Raw genomic sequence first — 19,534 nt, 5'->3', positions numbered from 1 at the left:
CGTATAAAAGTGTTGGTACCACTATACTTTGGTACATTCCATTTTTGCCTCCAGTAATAAAATTTTCTTTCCACAGACACCTCATAACTTTCCTTACCCTGTTTCTCTTGTCTGTTCTATTACTCGTATCACCTTTTATAATAAAGATTCTATACTAACACATCCATTCCTAAATACAGTGGAACCTCTGCTTACGAGTGCCCTACCTTAAGAGTTTTTCAGGATATGAGCTATCGCTCAGTTGACTTTTGCTCCTGGATACGAGCCAAAATTCAGGTTGTGAGTTTCCCCCCTCAAGGGAAGTTCCTTGACGCTCGTTAGGGGCTCTTGATCTAGGGAATTGTATTTGTGCTCCAGTTCCCTAAATTAAGCCTGAATACCTTCCATCCCCTCCCCCCCACAGGCACTGTATAATCCTATGGGTTTAGTGCTTCTCCATTATAATAATAATATACTAATAATACATACAATAATAATAAAGTAATAATACTATAATAACAAGTGAGCTTCAGAACACTGCCACTAGATGGCAGTGAATACTACAACACTCACCATCACCAGTGGACATGCTTACCTCGTGGTGGAAGGACAAATTTCTTTTTTCTAACCATGGGTCCTAAGAAAGTAAGTGCAAAAGGACAGTGCTGAGAAGAAAGAGAGGATGATGTCCATGGAAGTAAAGCATGAAATTGAAGTACAGTGGTCCCTCAATTATCGTCCTTAATCCGTTCCTAGAAGTGGGACTATTATTGAAATAGACGATTTTTGAATCAATTTTCCCCATAAGAAATAATGTAAATACAATTAATCTGTTCCTGACACCCAGAAGTATTCAAATAAAAATTTTTTTACATGAAATATAGATGTAGTACATAAACAATACAATGGGACATGATGAATGAAACATTAACAGCATAACACTTACCTTTATTGGCAATTCTTCTTGGTGTATGGAAGACTGGAGGAGGAGAGACTGAATTACTGTTTGGAAGGGGAATCCCCTTCCATCAGCACCTCAGGTACCAAGTGCTTTTCTGGGGTTACTTCTCTTCTCTGTTTCTTAATGCCACTAGGACCACCTTGAGAGTCACTGGACTCCTGTCTCGCAAAAAAACTGTCCAGAGAGCTCTGTTTCTGACGTCTCTTTAAAACTTCCCTAAAATGGGCCAAGACTCTGTCACTGTACAAGTTGCTGATATGGCTTGCAACATCCTTCTCAGGGTGATGTTTCTCCATAAATCTTTCCATCCTACCCCACATTTCAAAAATCTGCTTAATTTCTGAAGGCACCTTCTTCCATCTTTCTTCCTCCTCCTCTGCAGCAAGATTCTGAGCTGTGATCTGTTGCTGTTCCTGCTGAAGCTCTTGCAGCTCCTCAGTGGTTAGCTCTTCGTTGTGGTCCTCCACCAACTCTTCCACATCCTCCAAACTCACATCCAACCCCATGGAACTCCCCAATGCCACAATAGATTTCACAACTGACATAGGCTCATCAGGGTCAGCCACAAACCCTTCAAAATCCCTCTTGTGGACACAATATGGCCACAATTTTCTCCAAGCAACAACAGCTTCCTTGATTTCCTTTTTCTTTGCCACGATGGAAGATATGGTTGTATGGGGTTTGTTATACATCCTGGCCAGTTTGGCCACACGTACGCCACTTTCATATTGTTCAATGATGGTTTTCTTAAATTCAATCGTATTTCTCACCTTCTTTACCAAAGGCTTGGCACTAGGAGCTATCTTTGGAGCCATGGTAGCTTATTTAGCACTTGCAAGCACTAAAATGAATGGAATATTATGAAATATTTCGTATGAACACGTGAGGGGACCGTCGCTCACTGGTAAACAATGGCACACTGGCTGGGAAGGAAGGCAGAGGTGGCTCAGAGCCGTGAGTACGCATCCAGGATGAAGGACGATTAGTGAGTTAACGGACCATTTGTGAGCCAATGTTTAGACGAAATAACTCGACGATTTCCGAAATGGACGACTTTCAGGCTGGACGATTATTGAGAGACCACTGTATTTTGTCCTGCCTCCTGAGAGCAGGAATTCCGCTGGAACGGACTAACGGCATTTCAATTAATTTAAATGAGGAAAATTGACTCAGCACATGAGCATATCAGGTTACGAACTAGGTCACAGAACGGATTCAACTCATAAGCAGAGGTTCCATGGATCTAAATACATTTACTGCCTCCTTTCTATCTAATGTCTAATCTTTGGTTGCCTAGAATTTTATATCTTTATTTCATTACCTTGCACTTTTCTATACTATTCACTTTCATTTGAAATGTAATGTCTATACACTTATGATGATACACTTGCTGAATTAAAAGAAGGAGAATGTGTTTTCTTCTTCCACCCACCAAGGTGGAAAAAGTGTAAAAACAATCTTACCAGCATTCTGACATTCATTTCTTTTACAGTGCCATTTATAAATATATTAAGTAACTACAGTGACATAATACTTCCCTTTCTAAAACAGCAAATTAAAACACAAAAGAGATATATGACAGGACTCCAGTAAATAACAAATGCTGACCTCAGCCCAAGAATCACAGCCATCTACCTCTCATGAGCCACAGCCATGCACCTCATTCAATGAACCACAGTTATCCACCTCAGCCCAAAATCCACAGTCATCCACCTGAGCTCATTGGGCCTCAGCAACCCTCTCCACCAATGTCAGGGTCAACATGCAATAATAACCAAAATTGAAGGTGCAGTCGAAAAGCTTTGTTTGATGCAACTTATTTAGTTACATGTACTCTTGTCTGACTGTCTACATCAGAATTTAAGGTAAGAAAATTTCTTTTACTACCTTTAGCTATATGTACAGTCATACTATTGACTTCATTCGGTTATCCTTGGTTAAATCTATACAATGTACTTTTTATGTGGCCATAACAACGGTATACCCTAAGACACGCTTGAGAAACAACAAGCATTAACATCCACAACTTAAAACATCAAGAAGTGCTATTTTAACCCTTTGAGGGTTTCAGACGTACTAGTACGGCTTACGTGCAGGGTTTTTTGATGTACTAGTACGCATAAATTCTAGCGCTGTCAAATCTCGCGCGAAAAGGCTGGTAGGCCTAGATGTGAGAGAATGGGTCTGTGTGATCGGTGTGCGTGGTAGAAAAAAATCTGGGACCCAGTGGTGCATTGTGGGAACGCCATCTTAGTAAACAATGTCCACAATGCCTCGTGGTAAGAAGCTCCTCACTCCTTGGCGAATTGGGACACTTTTGTTCCCCAGTGACAGTTCTAATACAGATGGAAGTGCCAGTGAAGGTTGAGTTTCAAGGTTTTGGTGAGGTTTCGACCGAAACTAATGACCATAATATCGATAATAGTGAAGAAAACCCAGACGACCCTCAGCCTTCCACCTCTGGTGCTGGGCCGTCTTGTTCACGTTCAGTTGTACCAGAATCTAAGAGGAAACTCCTATTTTCCCAAATCCCAGACTCAGATGAGAGCATTTTTGATGATAGTGATAGTGAATATGAACTACAAGCTCTTCAAACTAGTTCCAGTAGTGATAGTGAAGTGCAATATTCCCCAGTGAAGCGTCAGTATATACGACGATATATGCGCTCTGGTAGTGTGCCATATGCTATTCCAAGGGGAAGGAGTACATCTCGGAGTACATCCCGTGGCTGTACAACAGGAACAGAGTGAAAATGATGATGATACTGTTGCAATTGGGATGGAAAATGTGCGTGGTGGTGGTGGTGCCGGCCGTGAGGCACCAGCAGTGGGCCATGCTGCCACCCACGCTGCCACCCATGCTGCTGCCTCAGCTGATCTACAACAAAGGCCACCATCCCCCACTCACCCACCACACCAGCCTCCACAACCACAACCTCCACAACCACAACCACCTGTCATTGTCCAGTACCCACCAGCAGACCGCACCTGGGATTGGCAGGAAGCTGTCAATTTTGTTCCAAATCCCCACCAGTTTGATGACAGCCGAAGTGGAATACGGCCATCTTGTACACTTGGGAACAATGCCACTGAATTGGAATGTTTTGAGTTATTCTTTGACGAACCCCTGATGGAAAGCATTGTCATGGAAAGCAACACATACTACGAGTACACCATGGCAAACACGTTACTTTCATCAAAATCATGTCTACACCAGTGGAAGGAGGCAACTGTGGCTGAGATGTATCTTTTCTTTGCCACAATAATGCTTATGCCACATGTTTATAAGCACAAAGTGAAATCATACTGGTCAATAGACCGCCTGATTGCAACCCCAGGTTTCAGTGATATAATGCCAGTGAATCGATTTGTGCTAATGTTACGTATGCTTCACTTCTCAGACAAAACCAGGCCTGACAGAAACGACAGGTTATATAAGATTAGGAATGTGTTTGTGTATCTGAAAGAGAAATTCAGTACGCATTTTTATCCCTTCAGGAAGCTTGTAATTGACGAGTCTTTGATTCTGTTCAAAGGAAGACTCTCTTTCAAGCAATACATACCAAGCAAGAGGAAACGCTTTGGTATAAAATTGTTTGTGCTTTGTGATTGTTACAGTGGTCTGGTATTGGATATTATTGTGTACACTGGAAGTTATACATTGCAAAATACCAGGAAGTTATTGGGTATCTCTAGTGATGTGGTTAAAACAATGATAGAACCATACCTTGGTAAGGGGCATATATTATATACAGATAACTGGTACACAAGCCCCTCACTCAGTGATTTTTTGCGAGTGAACATGACAGATATGTGTGGCACAGTGCGTGCAAATCGGAAACATATGCCCAGGTTTGACGCTGGCACTCGTAGAGGTGAGGTGCAGGCGTTTGCTGCCAATGACATCATGGCATTTCGGTGGCATGACAAACGAGATGTCACACTGTTGTCATCAGTTCACCCTAATGAAATGGCAGACAGTGGCAGGCAGCATAGAGAGAGCAATGAACCCACTCTAAAACCTGCAGCTGTGATTGATTACACCTTCAACATGCGTTCAGTGGACAAATGTGACATGCAGATTGGGTTTGCTGATTGTGTTCGCAAGAGTTATAAGTGGTACATCAAACTCTTTTTCCATCTTCTGGACATTTCCATGCTCAATGCTTATAATATGTATAAGATGAGGACCAGAAACAAACCACAGTACGGCGAATTCTGTTTGTCTGTCATCAGACAAATAGTATTCAAGTACCAAGGAAGAACACCTGAAATTGACCGCCTATCAAATTATCAACAACTACCTGCTTGTCTGAAGCATGGTGATCACTTCCTAGTAAAACTGCCTGCTACTGCTTTCAAGAAAAAGGCTCAGAAGAGGTGTTACGTCTGTGCACATACAAGGAAACGCCCACAACAACACAGAGACACTCGTTTTATGTGTGAGGAATGTAAAACACCACTGTGCATGACACCATGTTTCAAAGAGTTCCACAGGCTGCAGAACTTCTAGAAACATTCCCTGTGACTGTATATGTGTATATAAAATATAGAAAAATAGTAATAAACAACATTTCATATTGTTTGTTTGTGTAAATATTTTCTATAAACAAAATAATGATAATAGTGTTTATGCCCTTATTGTGTAGTATTGAAAAAGAAATAACTTACAAAATTCTGATCATATTGGTCTCAGAGGCCATAAAAGTTACTCGGAAAAAGAAAAATTGAAAAATAATTGAAAATAGTACATAAAAAAGTAAATAGAAAAAATACCGGGTGACGGCAGTCGGCAATGTTACCAGATGTCGTTCAATTTTGGCAAACTTCACGCCTCCATATCTCGGTAAGTATTGATGGTAAAATTTTTTGTTTAGCCTATAATGTTTAGAAAAAAAAAACTATTTTTTCATAAGAAAAACAAATTTTATTTTTTTTTGAAATTTGGCTGACCCTGAGAACAAGTCTCGGAGAGGGCCTGTCGACCCTCAAAGGGTTAATGAAATACGAAAAGTACCGATAAAAAAAAAACATCATTTTGTTTTTTGGGAAGCGTCAAGAAAGCAACAGCCTTTCTTTCCTTGTAGAATGTGTTTCACACTGTATGTTGTGATTTCACATGCAGTGTCAATTTCAGGAACTTAACCCATCCTAATTATGAGAGTCCACTGTATAGTTATTTTTCCTCTTATTTTTCACCACATGCATTGATATTTTGTGTTTATATTATTCATGTGTTGGGCCAATGTTTACTTAGTAAAGATTGGTCAATAACCACAGATATAAAACACGCACTTGTGGAGTACGTGATTGGTGAATAAGATGGAATCTCTCCTTAACCCTTAAACTGTCCAAACGTAGATCTACGTTCGCACATGTAGTGCTCCAAACTTTAGATCTATTTTTTTTTTTACATAAGAAATAATGTAAAATCGAACGTAGATCTACGTTTGGAGCTCTATGCGTGCAAACGTAGATCTAAGTTTGGACAGTTTAAGGGTTAAAACTACCTTACGCTCTTCCAACCTGGGTACCTTGCCTCATTATATGTCCAAGCACCTTAAACCCTTAAAATAAGATTGAGGCTGTTTGGAATGAAGGGTGGAGTGCATGGCATGGGATATAATAGGTAAGAGTACAATGTAAGTGTGGTATGGGAGGGGTGTGATTCAATGTGTTGGGGCTTGGTATATTGTGAGGGAGGAGCAGTATATGGATAGTGTGGGGACACAGGACACTGTAGGGGGGCTGCAGCAGTGTGTGGCTGGAGTATACTTTTTTGTGGAATATGGTGTGGAGAAGGAATAGCAGGAGTGGGAGAGCAAATATAAAACATGTATAAGACATAATAAGAGAGGGAAGGAAGGTAGTAAGGGAATGGGAAGGAAAGATGGGAAAGAAAGGAAAGAAAGAGAGAGAGAGTCAGTTTTTAATTTCATTATTAAAAATACAGCCTCTCCTCACTTAATGCTGGAGTCCTGTTCCTAAGACCACCCTGTGTAAAAAAAAAAAAATTATCACTAAGCAAGGAGCATACTATAATGGTAGTAGATACACAAGGACTCTCTCCGACCTCTGTCCTCCTGACTTTGACCTTGTTCAACGGTTTCGTGTCATCTGTCCCTCTCTTCCCTATTTCTATGGCCTTCCCAAAACTCATAAACCTGACATTCCTCTTCATCCTATCATATCCTCAAGAGGTTCTGTCTCTTATTCTCTTGCTTCTTGGCTGGCCAAAGCCCTCACTCCCTTTCTTGGTACTTTTTCTCCTGCCCACCTCCGTCACTCTCAAGACTTCATTGAACGGGTTCGCTCTCTCCCAACCTGTAAGTTGCTTAGTCTTGATGTTGAGTCCCTCTTCACCAATGTCCCTCTTGATGATGTCCTTGATTTCCTTAGAGAGAAGGCCCATGAAGGGTTTCTACATCTCCCTATACCTACTGATGTCTTTCTTGATCTTATCCGCCTCTGTGTGGACTCTAATTCCTTTTCCTTCCAAGGGAAATATTATTCTCAAACCTTCGGTGTCGCTATGGGCTCTCCTCTCTCTCTCCTGTCCTTGCTAATCTTTACATGGAATACTTCGAGACTGTTCTTCTTCCTACCCTCGATGTGCAACCTTCACTCTGGCTCCGCTATGTGGATGACATCTTTGCTCTGTGGCCTCATGACTCCAGTCTCTTCCAACCTTTTTTTGAAGCTCTTAATAATCTTGCCCCCTCCATTAAGTTTAAAGCTGAATGGGAATCTAATTTCTTGCTTCCTTTCCTTGATGTCCATGTCCACCGCTCAGATACAGGTTTTTCCTTTTCCGTTTACCGAAAACCTATGCACAGTGGTATGTACATTCACTACTTTTCCTATCATGCTTCCCCTGTCAAGAAAAGTGTTCTTAACTCCCTCTTTCTCCATGCCATCCGCATCTGTGATCTTCAGTTCCTTCCAGCAGAAATTTCCACTCTTCATAATTCGTTTTCCCGTCTTGGCTACCTCCCATTTCATAGACTCTGCCCTCTCATGTGCTAAATGTAATTTCTTCTCTCCAAAACTCTCTACTCCTGGGAACTCTTCTATCCTCTGCCTTCCCTACATTTCTGGTCTTTCTAATCTCAACAATTCTCTCCGTCCCTTAGACATCAAGCTTGCCTTCCGCCAGACTAACACTTCGTACTAATCTCGTTCATACCTCTCCTCCCTCTACAGATGTTCCTGGTGTCTACTCTATTTCTTGCTCCTCCTGTCCTCTTCAATACTTCGGAGAAACTGGTTATCTCTTTCTGACAGACTTAGGGAGCACAAAAATGGTGTTAGGCTTGCCGACACTAACAATGCTCTTTTCTGTCACGTCAGAGATCATAGCCATCCTATTGACTGGTCTTCTGCTAAAACTGTCTTCTCTACTTCCAACTCGAACAGTCGCCGTCTAGTTGAATCCTCTCTAATACACAACTTTCCTTGTGTGAATCTTAGCCCTGGCTTCATCTCTGTAGATGCCTTCCTCTCCCACTACATTGTAAAATGCTCCAAACTTTAGAACACCCGTGACTTAACCTGACTCCTCATTTTTTCTTTTTCTTTTTCTTCTTCTCCCTCTTCCCCTTTCCTCTTTCCTTTTTTTTCTCCTCTGGGTTGTCTTTCTCTCTTCTGTCTCATGTGTCTGTTCCTTCTTCATTTATTTCGCCACTCCCCCTTTCACGCACCTCTGTGCGCTTGCTCTCCCTCTGTGGGCACCTAGCTCCCTTGTAGTGCTCCCCTTCCTTTGTATTTGACTGGCTCGTCCTCCTTATTCCCCACTTCTACCACTACCACTACTACTACCTCTTCTACTACTGATGAAATTGAGACACATGTGCGGCGCCTGGGTGTCTTTGTTGTGGACGTTTCGCCATCCAGTGGCTGGCTGGATGGCGAAGCGTTTACGATAGAGATGCCCTGGTGTTGCGCATGTGTCTTAATTTCATCTTGTCGGTATTATATACCATTCTTGTACTACTACTACTACTACCACCACCTCTTCCTGCCTATATATAGCCGTCCTGCTCCACTTCTGGTTAGTGTGACTTTGTAAATGGTCCAAGTCGGACTGAAACGTCGTCGTAAGCTTCTCTCTTTTATGTGTGGGTTATTTGTGTATCGTTCCAGTCACGGTATTGTGCCTTTTTGTTATTTATGGTAGTAGATTTGTGTCAACCATCATTGATATTGTTTTCATGTCACCTTTGCACTATTCATAACATTTTTAGTATATTTTTAAATGTTTATACAGTAGTGTACTTAAAATTGTAATAAACAGAATAGAGGAAATCAGCTCTAATATACATTATTGATAAAGCTTTATAAAGCTTCATAAAGCTCCTGGAGAGTGAAACGTTGCCACAATAAAATGTCACATTAGTTGCATTTGTGTCCTTTTACTTAACATATTGTTGGCAATGTGCATTATTTAGGTATGCATATTGGTCAAGAGTCCATCGTAAGTCTGAATCGTCGGTAAATGAATACGTAGCTAAGTGAGGAGAGGCTGTAAATGAAATTAAACATGAAATATTATAGCTCAGGAACACATCTCCAGTCATAGCATGGGTGTCTATACGAAAATAGATTTCGAGTTTCAAACAATCAACTAAAAGAGGAAATTAAATCTTCATCAGAGTACAAAACAAATTCTGGCCACAAAATAGAGCGAAACACCAACGTCAAAGACCTGGGAGTGATCATGTCGGAGAATCTCACCTTCAAGGACCATAACATTGTATCAATCGCATCTGCTAGAAAAATGACAGGATGGATAATGAGAACCTTCAAAACTAGGGAGGCCAAGCCCATGATGACACTCTTCAGGTCACTTGTTCTATCTAGGCTGGAATATTGCTGCACACTAACAGCACCTTTCAAGGCAGGTGAAATTGCTGACATAGAAAATGTACAGAGAACCTTAACGGCGCGCATAACAGAGATAAAACACCTCAATTACTGGGAGCGCTTGAGGTTCCTAAACCTGTATTCCCTGGAACACAGGCGGGAGAGATACATGATTATATACACCTGGAAAATCCTAGAGGGACTAGTACCGAACTTGCACACGAAAATCACTCACTACGAAAGCAAAAGACTTGGCAGACGATGCAACATCCCCCCAATGAAAAGCAGGGGTGTCACTAGCACGTTAAGAGACCATACAATAAGTGTCAGGGGCCCAAGACTGTTCAACTGCCTCCCAGCATACATAAGGGGGATTACCAAGAGACCCCTGGCAGTCTTCAAGCTGGCACTGGACAAGCACCTAAAGTCGGTTCCTGACCAGCCGGGCTGTGGCTCGTATTTGGTTTGCGTGCAGCCAGCAGCAACAGCCTGGTTGATCAGGCTTTGATCCACCAGGAGGCCTGGTCACAGACCGGGCCGCGGGGTCGTTGACCCCTGGAACTCTCTCCAAGTAAACTCCAGGTAATGTACCATTATCAGGAACTCATCAATGTCGTAAGTGGGGGGGGGGGGGGACCTACTGTATTTCATCACAATAAGGTAAACTAGCAGATAAACAGAATATTGCAAAAGTGTCCCTATATTCAAAAGAAAAGTTGATAGGGAAGGGCCTTTAAACTGTTGGCCTGTTTCAAAAGTATTGTTATAAAAACTGGAGAAACTTGCTAGAGAAAAGTTAATAAAAAACACCTGGGAGCAAAAACCTGGATATAAAAAGAAAAATATGTTTGATCAGTAAATTCCTATACTGTATACCAAATCTACTACAACAGTCATAGAGATTCTTAATAAAAAAAAAAGGCTGATTACATTTCATTTCAGATTTAAATGATTAATGAGGAATAAAAAATACGATACGGTATATAAATACATGTACAGTGGTCCCTCGCTTTTCGTAGTTCCCAGCAATCGTAAATTTCGCCAATCATAGGGGTATTTTTGTATAAACATGGACTCGCTTTTCATAAGTTGACTCGCGAGTCGTAATTCATCGGGGACGCGTACCCACGGCGTGAGCCGTGGTGGCAGCCAGTCTGGCATTGTTTACCAGTGAGGGAAGGTCCCCTCACGTGCTCCAGCGAAATATTTCATAATATTTTATTTATTTTAGTGCTTGCAAGTACTAAATAAGCTACCATGGCTCCAAAGAAAGCTCCTAGTGCCAAGCCTGTGGTAAAGAAGGTGAGAAATACGGTTGAATTTAAGAAAACCATCATTGAACAATATGAAAGTGGTACAAGTGTGGCCGAACTGGCCAGGATGTATAAGAAACCCTACACAACCTTATGTTCCATAGTGGCCAAGAAAAAGGAAATCAAGGACGCTGTTGTTGCAAAGGGGGTAACTATGCTGACAAAAATGAGATCACCAGTACTCGAAGAGGTTGAGAAGTTATTATTGGTGAGGATAAATGAGAAACAATTAGCAGGAGATACTCTTATGACTTTGATTATTTGTGAAAAGGCTAGGTAGTTGCATGACGATTTGGTAAAGAAATTGCCTGCAAATAGTGGTGATGTGAGTGAATTTAAGGCCAGCAAAGGCTGGTTTGAGAGATTTAAGAACCGTACTGGCATACACAGTGTGGTAAGGCATGGTGAGGCTGCCAGGTCGGACCACAAGGCGGCTGAAAAATATGTGCATGAATTCCAGGAGTACATAGAGGCTGAAGGACTGAAACCTGAACAAGTGTTCAATTGTGACGAAACAGGCCTCTTTTGGAAGAAAATGCCAAAGAGGACCTTCATTACACAAGAGGAAAAGGCAATGCCAGGACACAAGCCTATGAAAGACAGGCTGACGCTAATGTTCTGTGCTAATGCTAGTGGGGATTTCAAAGTGAAGCCATTACTAGTGTACCATTCTGAAAATTCCAGAGTGTTCAGGAAAAACAATGTTATGAAGAGTAAATTGTGTGTGTTTTGGAAATCTAATAGTAAGGCATGGGTCACGAGGGAAATTTTCGTTGAGTGGTTCAATGAAGTGTTTGGCCCTAGTGTGAAGGATTATCTCCTGGAAAAGAAATTGGATCTCAAGTGCCTGCTAGTAATGGACAATGCATCTGCTCATCCTCCAAACTTGGATGATCTAATTTTCGAGGAGTTTGGGTTCATCACAGTAAAGTTCTTGCCCCCGAATACCACTCCTCTCCTCCAGCCCATGGACCAGCAGGTCACTGCAAACTTTAAAAAACTCTACACAAAAGCAATGTTTCACAGGTGCTTGACTGTGACCACAGACACTCACTTGACCCTAAGGGAATTTTGGAGAGAACACTTCAGCATCCTCCATTGCATAACCCTTATAGGTATGGCTTGGGAGGGAGTGACTACCAGGACTTTGAACTCTGTCTGGAGAAAATTGTGGCCAGATTGTGTCGACAAGAGGGATTTTGAAAGGTTTGGGACTGACCCTGATGAGCCTATGTCTGTTGTAAAATCAATTGTGGCACTGGGGAGTTCCATGGGGTTGGATGCGAGTTTAGAGGATGTGGAAGAATTGGTGGAAGACCACAATGAAGAGCTCACCACTGAGGAGCTGCAAGAGCTTCAGCAGGAGGAGCAACACATCGCAGCTCAGAATCTTGCTGCAGAGGAGGAAGAGAGATGGAAGAAAGTGCCTTCTTCAGAAATTAAAGAGATTTTTACTATGTGGGGTAAGATGGAAAGCTTTATGAAGAAACATCACCCTAACAAGGTTGTTGCAAGCCATGTTGGCAACATGTACAGTGACAAAGTCTTGGGCCATTTTAGGGAAGTGTTAAAGAGATGCCAGAAACAGAGCTCTCTCCACAGTTATTTTGCGAGACAGGACTCCAGTGACTCTCAAGGTGGTCCTAGTGGCATTAAGAAACAGAGAAGACAAGCAACCTCAGAAAAGCAATTGGTACCTGAGGTGTTATTATTATTATAATCAAAAAGAAGCGCTAAGCCACAAGGGCTATACAGGGCTGTAGGGTAGGGAAGAAAGCGAGGGTATTGGGCGGCAGAAGGGAGGAGGGATGATCAGTAGGTTACAGAAAACAGCGAGGCAGGGGATAGTACGGTGGTAGAGGGTAGCAAGAGATTGAGAAAGAAAGTGCTGAAGGTATCAGAATTTGTGAAGTAAGTCAGTTGTTGTCAAAAAGTCAATGAGAGCGTCCGGATGAAAGGTGGGTCCATCAGCGAGAAGGGAAGGAAAGAGAGAGCAGTGGAGCGAAGACGACGACAGAGGTAAATTCTGCATGCTCGTTGATAAAGTGGGTTTAAGTGCTGGAAAATTTAAACCATATGTGGTGGCCCAATTGGAAACACGGTCGACCGCATGCTGGAGAGAAACTGCAATGAGGTGACAGTCAGCGCCTGCACAGGCAATAGCGAAGTCATCAACATAGAGTGATGACCAAATATTTGATGGAAGACTAGAGGCCAAATCATTAACAGCAAGGAGAAAAAGTGTTGTGCTCAGAACACATCCCTGGGGGACACCTTCAGCTTGGATAAAGTCCGGGGAAAGCACATTATTAACCCGAACACAGAAATGTCTGTCAGTTAAAAGGTTCTTAAGGAAGGATGGTAGATTGCCTCGGAGGCCTAAGGAGTGGGCTTGGGCCAAATTATTATACCTCCAAGTTGTGTCATATGCCTTCTCAAGGTCAAAAAATATGGCAATAACTGAGTGGTTATTCGCAAAGGCATTACGAACATACGTATCCAAGCATAGTAAGGGGTCTATGGTAGAACATCCCTTACGAAAGCCATATTGACGAGTGGAGAGACTGTTGTGTGTGTCTAAATACCACACTAAACGTCTATTTACTAGGCGTTCCATCACTTTGCAAACTGCACTGGTAAGAGCAATGGGACAATAGTGGGAGGCTTCATGTCCTGTAGTGCCTGGTTTGCAGAAAGGGAGAACAATGGCGGATTTCCACAGCTGTGTAAGAACTCCTTGTGACCAAATAAGATTGAAAAGGCGTAATAGGACTGCAAGGGCTGACTGATGTAAATGTTGTAGCATACGAATATGAATGTCGTCGGTCCCAGCTGCCGATGATCGGCAAGCTGAGAGTGTTGCCTCCAGTTCTTGAAGTGTAAAAGGCACATTATACTGTTCTTCTCTGAGAGAAGAAAAGTCCAAGGGTGCTAACTCTCTGGCAGACTTTGAGGAAAGAAACGAAGGGCATAGATGGAGCCCCTAAGAAATACGGACCAGATGATTGCCAATTTCACTGGCAACATCTAGTGGGTTTGGTATATCAACACCGGCAACCCGCAGAACAGGAGCCGGGTCAGGAGAATATTTACCACTCAGTTTTTGTACTTTTTTCCAGACTGCACTCATAGAGGAAGCAGAGGTGATGGTGGAGACATAATCTCGCTAGCAAGTGCGTTTAGCGTCACTGATGACATGGCGAGCGATCGCACGCTTCTGCTTAAAATCAAAAAGTCTCTCCGTGGTTCTAGTGTACCGGTACCTGCCCCATGCAGTGCGTTTCAAACGTACTGCACGAGCACAAGCAGGAAACCACCAAGGCACGCATTTCTGAGAATGCCTGCCCGAAGTTTGGGGTATAGAATGAGAAGCTGCGGTTAAAACGGAGGACGAGAAGAGGTGTAAAAGCTCATCAATGGAGGACGAAGAAGGAACCTCACTAAAAACAGTTAGTTGTGAGTAACGGTCCCAATTTGCCTGATCAAATTGCCAGCGTGGGATACAAAGAGGTGGTGAATATGAAGGGGAAGTAAGAATGATTGGGAAATGATCGCTGTCAAGTAAGTCCGGGAGAACAGACCAGGTGAAGTCTAATGCGGCGGAGGAAGAGCAGACTGAGAGATCGATGCAAGACAGAGTGTGAGTCTGAGGATCAAAATGGGTGTGAGTACCTGTATTTAAAACATGGAGGGGGTGGGTGGCAAGAAAAGCCTCTTAACTGAATGCCACGGGAGTTACAGTGAGACCCCCCCCAGAGGAAATGATGGGCATTAAAATCGCCAAGTAACAGAATCGGTGGTGGCAATGACGAAACAAGAAAGGCAATATCCGGAATAGATAATGCCCGAGAAGGAGAGAGATATAAAGAACAGAGTGTATACCACCTATGCAAGTGGATACGGGCTGCTGTGTAATGCAGCGAAGTACGAACAAATAGCTGATGGTACGGAATATCAGTGCGTAGAAGAAGGGCACTTTCATTAAAGGTCCCATCAGGAAAGGATCTGAAGAATACAATAAATTATAGCCTGAGATGGGAGAGATAACAGCAGAGTGCAATTTTGGTTCCTGTAAGCAAACACCAACAGGGGAAAACTGGGAGAGTAACATCTGAAGCTCACCCCGATTACCCCTGAGGCCGCGTATATTCCACTGTAAATAGGCCATGATTGGCTGATAAAGATTCTTGAAATCCGCAGGTAAGAGTTCCTACGGACTAGAAGGGCTAGAAAAGTCCACATGCAGAGGCAGCGGAAAACGTTCAAGCAGCGAAGGAATGGTGCGCTGTGAAGAAAGGAGTTCCGCAGATGGAGGAGAGGAGAGAGACGGAACAGAGGGTGGATCAGTGTCCATTGATGGTTTGGTCTCTGCAATATATTCAGAGATTGCTTCAAGTGTTTTGGAATTCAGATACGTCGTATGGGAGACAATATTGGAGATGGTGGGGGAGGATGAGTAAAGATTGGAACTGTAATGGACTGTACCAAGGTAGGGGGGGGCGAAAGGGTGGAGGGAACTGGAGAAGCGTGGAAGGGGACAGAAGAGGCAGAAACCTGGGAGGTGGCAGAAGAGGAAGAAGCTTGGGAGGGAACAGGAGAGGTAGGTATAGTACGAGGAGGAGGGTGAACCTCTACACTTGTAACAGAGCCAGTGAGAGGGGAAGAACCCAGTACAGAGACACGGAAGGTAAAATGAGGAGGTGGAAGAAGGGAAGGAGGGGTTAAAGGACCTTTTTTTGACTTCTGAGAAGTAGAGGGACGATTGGGAGGAGGTGTCGTACGAGGTCTCGTCGATACTAAGGCTTGTGAGGGAGAACACGAAGAAGCGAGAAGAGACTGAGGCGTTGAACTAGGGACGTCTGAGCCTAGGACAGCAAAAGAATTAGATACAGGAGTGACTATGGGAGAGGTAACCACAGAGGAGGTTGCAGAAGATGGGACCCCAGAAGTGGAGGGACGTTTTGAAACACGGGAATAAGAAACCTGAGGTAGTCTCCCTTGGAGGCGGAGATGAGAAACTGCCATGGCATAAGGGAGACCTTCTGCCTTTTTGAGGTAACGGATTTCCCGCTCATTTAAGTAGACTTGGCAATGGCGAGAGTACGAAGGGCGAGCCTCATGACAATTAACCCTTTCAGGGTCCGTCCCGTAGATCTACGGCTTCACATTGAGAGTCCAAACCGCAGATTTATGCCAAAATTCTAGCGCCGTCAAATTTAGCGCGAAAGCGCTCATAGGCCTACATGTGAGAGAATGGGTCTGCGTGGTGGGTGTGCGTCATAAACAAAAAATCTAGGCGTCTGCATAGCATTGTGGGAACGCCGGCTCAGTTACCCTTGTTCACCATGCCTCGTCGCAAGTCAGCTCTCACTCCCCGGAAAATTGGGACTCTCCTCTTCCTATCTGATAGTTCTGACACTGATGGAAGTGGAAATGAAGACGAATTCTATGGCTTTGATCAGTTAGTGACCGAAAGGAATGACCAGGATATCAATAATAGTGCAGAAAACCCTGACGATCCTCAACCTTCTACCTCTGGTGTGGGTACTCGTGACTCACGGTCGGTTATGCCTCAACGTAAGAGAAAATTAATATTTCCGCGTGGCCAGGCCTCTGACTTCAGTAATAATGATGATAGTGACGTGGAGTGTGATTTTATTGCGCTTGACGATCATTCGAGTAGTGATAGTGAGGAATCATGTTCACCAGTGAAGCGTCGGTATGTTCGCTGCTGCATGCGCTCGGGTAGTGTACCCTATGCTATGCCCAGGGGACGGAGTACATCCCGTGGCCCTACACCAGGTTTAGATAGTGATAGTGAGGATGATGTGGCTACACTTGGCATGGATAGACCACAGGCATCAGTAGATGGTAGTGGTGATGGTAGTGACACCGCCATGTGTGACACACCAGCCCAGGCTGGGACCCACGCTGCTGACTCGTCAGTTCAAGGACAAAGCGGAGCGTCAGCCACCAGCCCACCACAACCACAACCACCCGCACAACCAGCCTATGATGTCCAGTATCCACCAGCAAACCGTATCTGGGATTGGCAGCAAAATCCCAATTTTTTTCCCAAGCCCCACCACTTCGATAACTCTCAAAGTGGAATTCTACCTACTTGTCCCCTTGGAACCATGGCCAATGAACTGGAATTCTTTGAATTATTCTTTGACCAGCCAGTGATGGAAACTATTGTCAGGGAAAGTAATAAGTATTTTGAGTACACCATGGCAAATACGATCATATCACCACAGTCAAGACTACACAGGTGGAAAGAGACGACTGTTGCAGAAATGTATTTGCTTTTTACAACAATAATGCTTATGCCTCATGTCTATAAGCATAATATAAAAGCATACTGGTCCACAGATCGGCTAATTTCTACCCCGGTCTTCAGTGAAATCATCCCAGTGAACAGGTTTATCTTACTGTTACATATGTTGCACTTCTCTGACAAAACCAGGCCTGACAGAAGTGACAGGTTATACAAGATTAGAAATGTTTTCATGTATCTCAAACAAAAGTTCAGCATATACTTTTATCCATTCAAGAATCTTGTAATTGACGAGTCTTTGATTTTGTTCAAAGGTAGACTGTCATTCAACCAGTATATACCGAGCAAGAGGAAACGCTTTGGTATAAAACTGTTTGTACTCTATGACTGTGACAGTGGCCTGGTGTTGGATATTGTTGTACTGTATACACGGGAAGTAAAACATTGAAAGATACCAAGATGTTATTGGGTATCTCAAGTGACATAGTGAGAAACATGATGGCACCTTATCTTGGTAAGGGGCATACATTATATACCGATAACTGGTACACAAGCCCATTACTCAGTGATTTCACGCGAGTGAAGAAGACAGATGTGTGTGGCACAGTGCGTTCTAATCGTAAACATATGCCCAGGCTCAACGCAGGTGCTCGTGGTGATGACGTGCAGGTGTTTACTGCCAATGACATCATGGCATTACAGTGGCATGACAAACGAGATGTCACATTGTTGACAACCATTCACTGTAATGAAATGCAAGACAGTGGCAAAGTTGATCGAGTGACTAATGAACGTATTCGAAAACCAGTGACAGTGATTGATTATACACAAAACATGCGCTTGGTTGACAAATGTGACATGCAGATTGGTTTTGTTGATTGTGTTTGTAAGAGTTACAAGTGGTACATGAAACTTTTCTTCCATCTCATGGACATTTCAATGCTCAATGCATATAATATGTACCAAATAAAGACTGGCAACAGACCACCGTATGGTGAATTTTGTTTGTCTGTTGTCAGACAACTCATAATGAAGTACCAGGTAAGAACACCTGCTATACAACAAGGTCCTCGAATTACTCAGGATATACCCAAGCATTTGAGGAGGGAAGGTGATCATTTCATAATACAGCTTCCTTCATCTCAGAAGAAATCTGCTCTGCGCACAAACAAAACGACGGCAACAAAGACGCAAAGACACTCGGTTTATGTGTGAGGAATGTAAGGTGCCTCTGTGCATGGTGCCTTGTTTCAAGGAGTTCCACAAGCTCCAGCAGTTCTAAAACCATGTCCAGTGATTGTAAATATGTAAATATATGATAGAACATTAGTATTATACAAGATTTGTGCATGTTTATTGTAATAAACAACAGTGGTAAACAATAATATGATAACTTTAGTGCGGTTATTGTGTTCAATACAGTACGTTTATACGTATATATACATTATATACAGTACTGGTCTCTCAGGCCCCAAATGTTAGTAGGAAAAGAAAAGAAAAAACTACAAAAACCGCTAAATAAAGTAATGCGCGTATGTGGAATTCATCGATGTTGCCGCCACCACATCATTTTGGACAAACTTCTTGGCACTGTATCTCGGTAAGTACTGATCAGAATTTTTTTTTTTTTGTCTTATTACCTTCACAAAAATATGCTCTTTAATTCTGTAAGAAAAAAATATTTTTTTTTTTTTCAAAATTTCTTGGACACTGGAGCACCACTTCAGATTTTGGCCTTGGACCCTGAAGGGGTTAAGGCAAGAGGGAGGTCGATTGCAAGACGTATTAGAATGGTCATTGGCACCACAGACTGGGCATTTGGCTATGGATCTGCAATTTCGCTGGATGCCCAAATCGCCAGCAATTTCTACACTGTTGCGGTGTAGGGATCACTTTTCGAACTTGTAACCGATGTCCTGCTACATAAACTTAGGATGGGAGTTCACGGCTGTCAAAAGTTAAACGAGCCACATTGCTAGGGTATCGCGGACAGGAAGAACATAAGTGTCTACCTTGAGGATTGGGAGATCTTGGCGTTCCAGCTGTTCAAGAATGTCATTGCCACATGTCTGGAAATTTTGTTGAACTATGGTATGGGGCAGAATGACGGTACCACTACAAGAATTGAGGGAATGATGTTTTT

The 19,534-nt window shown here is 42.9% G+C and overlaps 1 protein-coding gene across 1 annotated transcript in view; it reads right to left on the bottom strand.

Moving 5' to 3' along the window:
* The window catches only part of LOC128688848 (zinc finger protein 585B), a 96,458-nt gene that overhangs the window by 14,124 nt on the left and 62,800 nt on the right, over nt 1-19,534 (bottom strand). Inside the window, exon 4 of the mRNA XM_070085648.1 lies at nt 9,355-9,460. Coding sequence (XP_069941749.1) covers nt 9,355-9,460 — 106 coding nt within the window. The remainder of the gene's footprint in view (nt 1-9,354; nt 9,461-19,534) is intronic.

This window comes from Cherax quadricarinatus, chromosome 16, assembly GCF_038502225.1.
Source record: "Cherax quadricarinatus isolate ZL_2023a chromosome 16, ASM3850222v1, whole genome shotgun sequence".
NCBI classification, from domain to species: domain Eukaryota; kingdom Metazoa; phylum Arthropoda; class Malacostraca; order Decapoda; family Parastacidae; genus Cherax; species Cherax quadricarinatus.
Note: the sequence above shows the minus strand (reverse complement) of the source record. Positions and strands in the feature narration are given on the sequence as shown.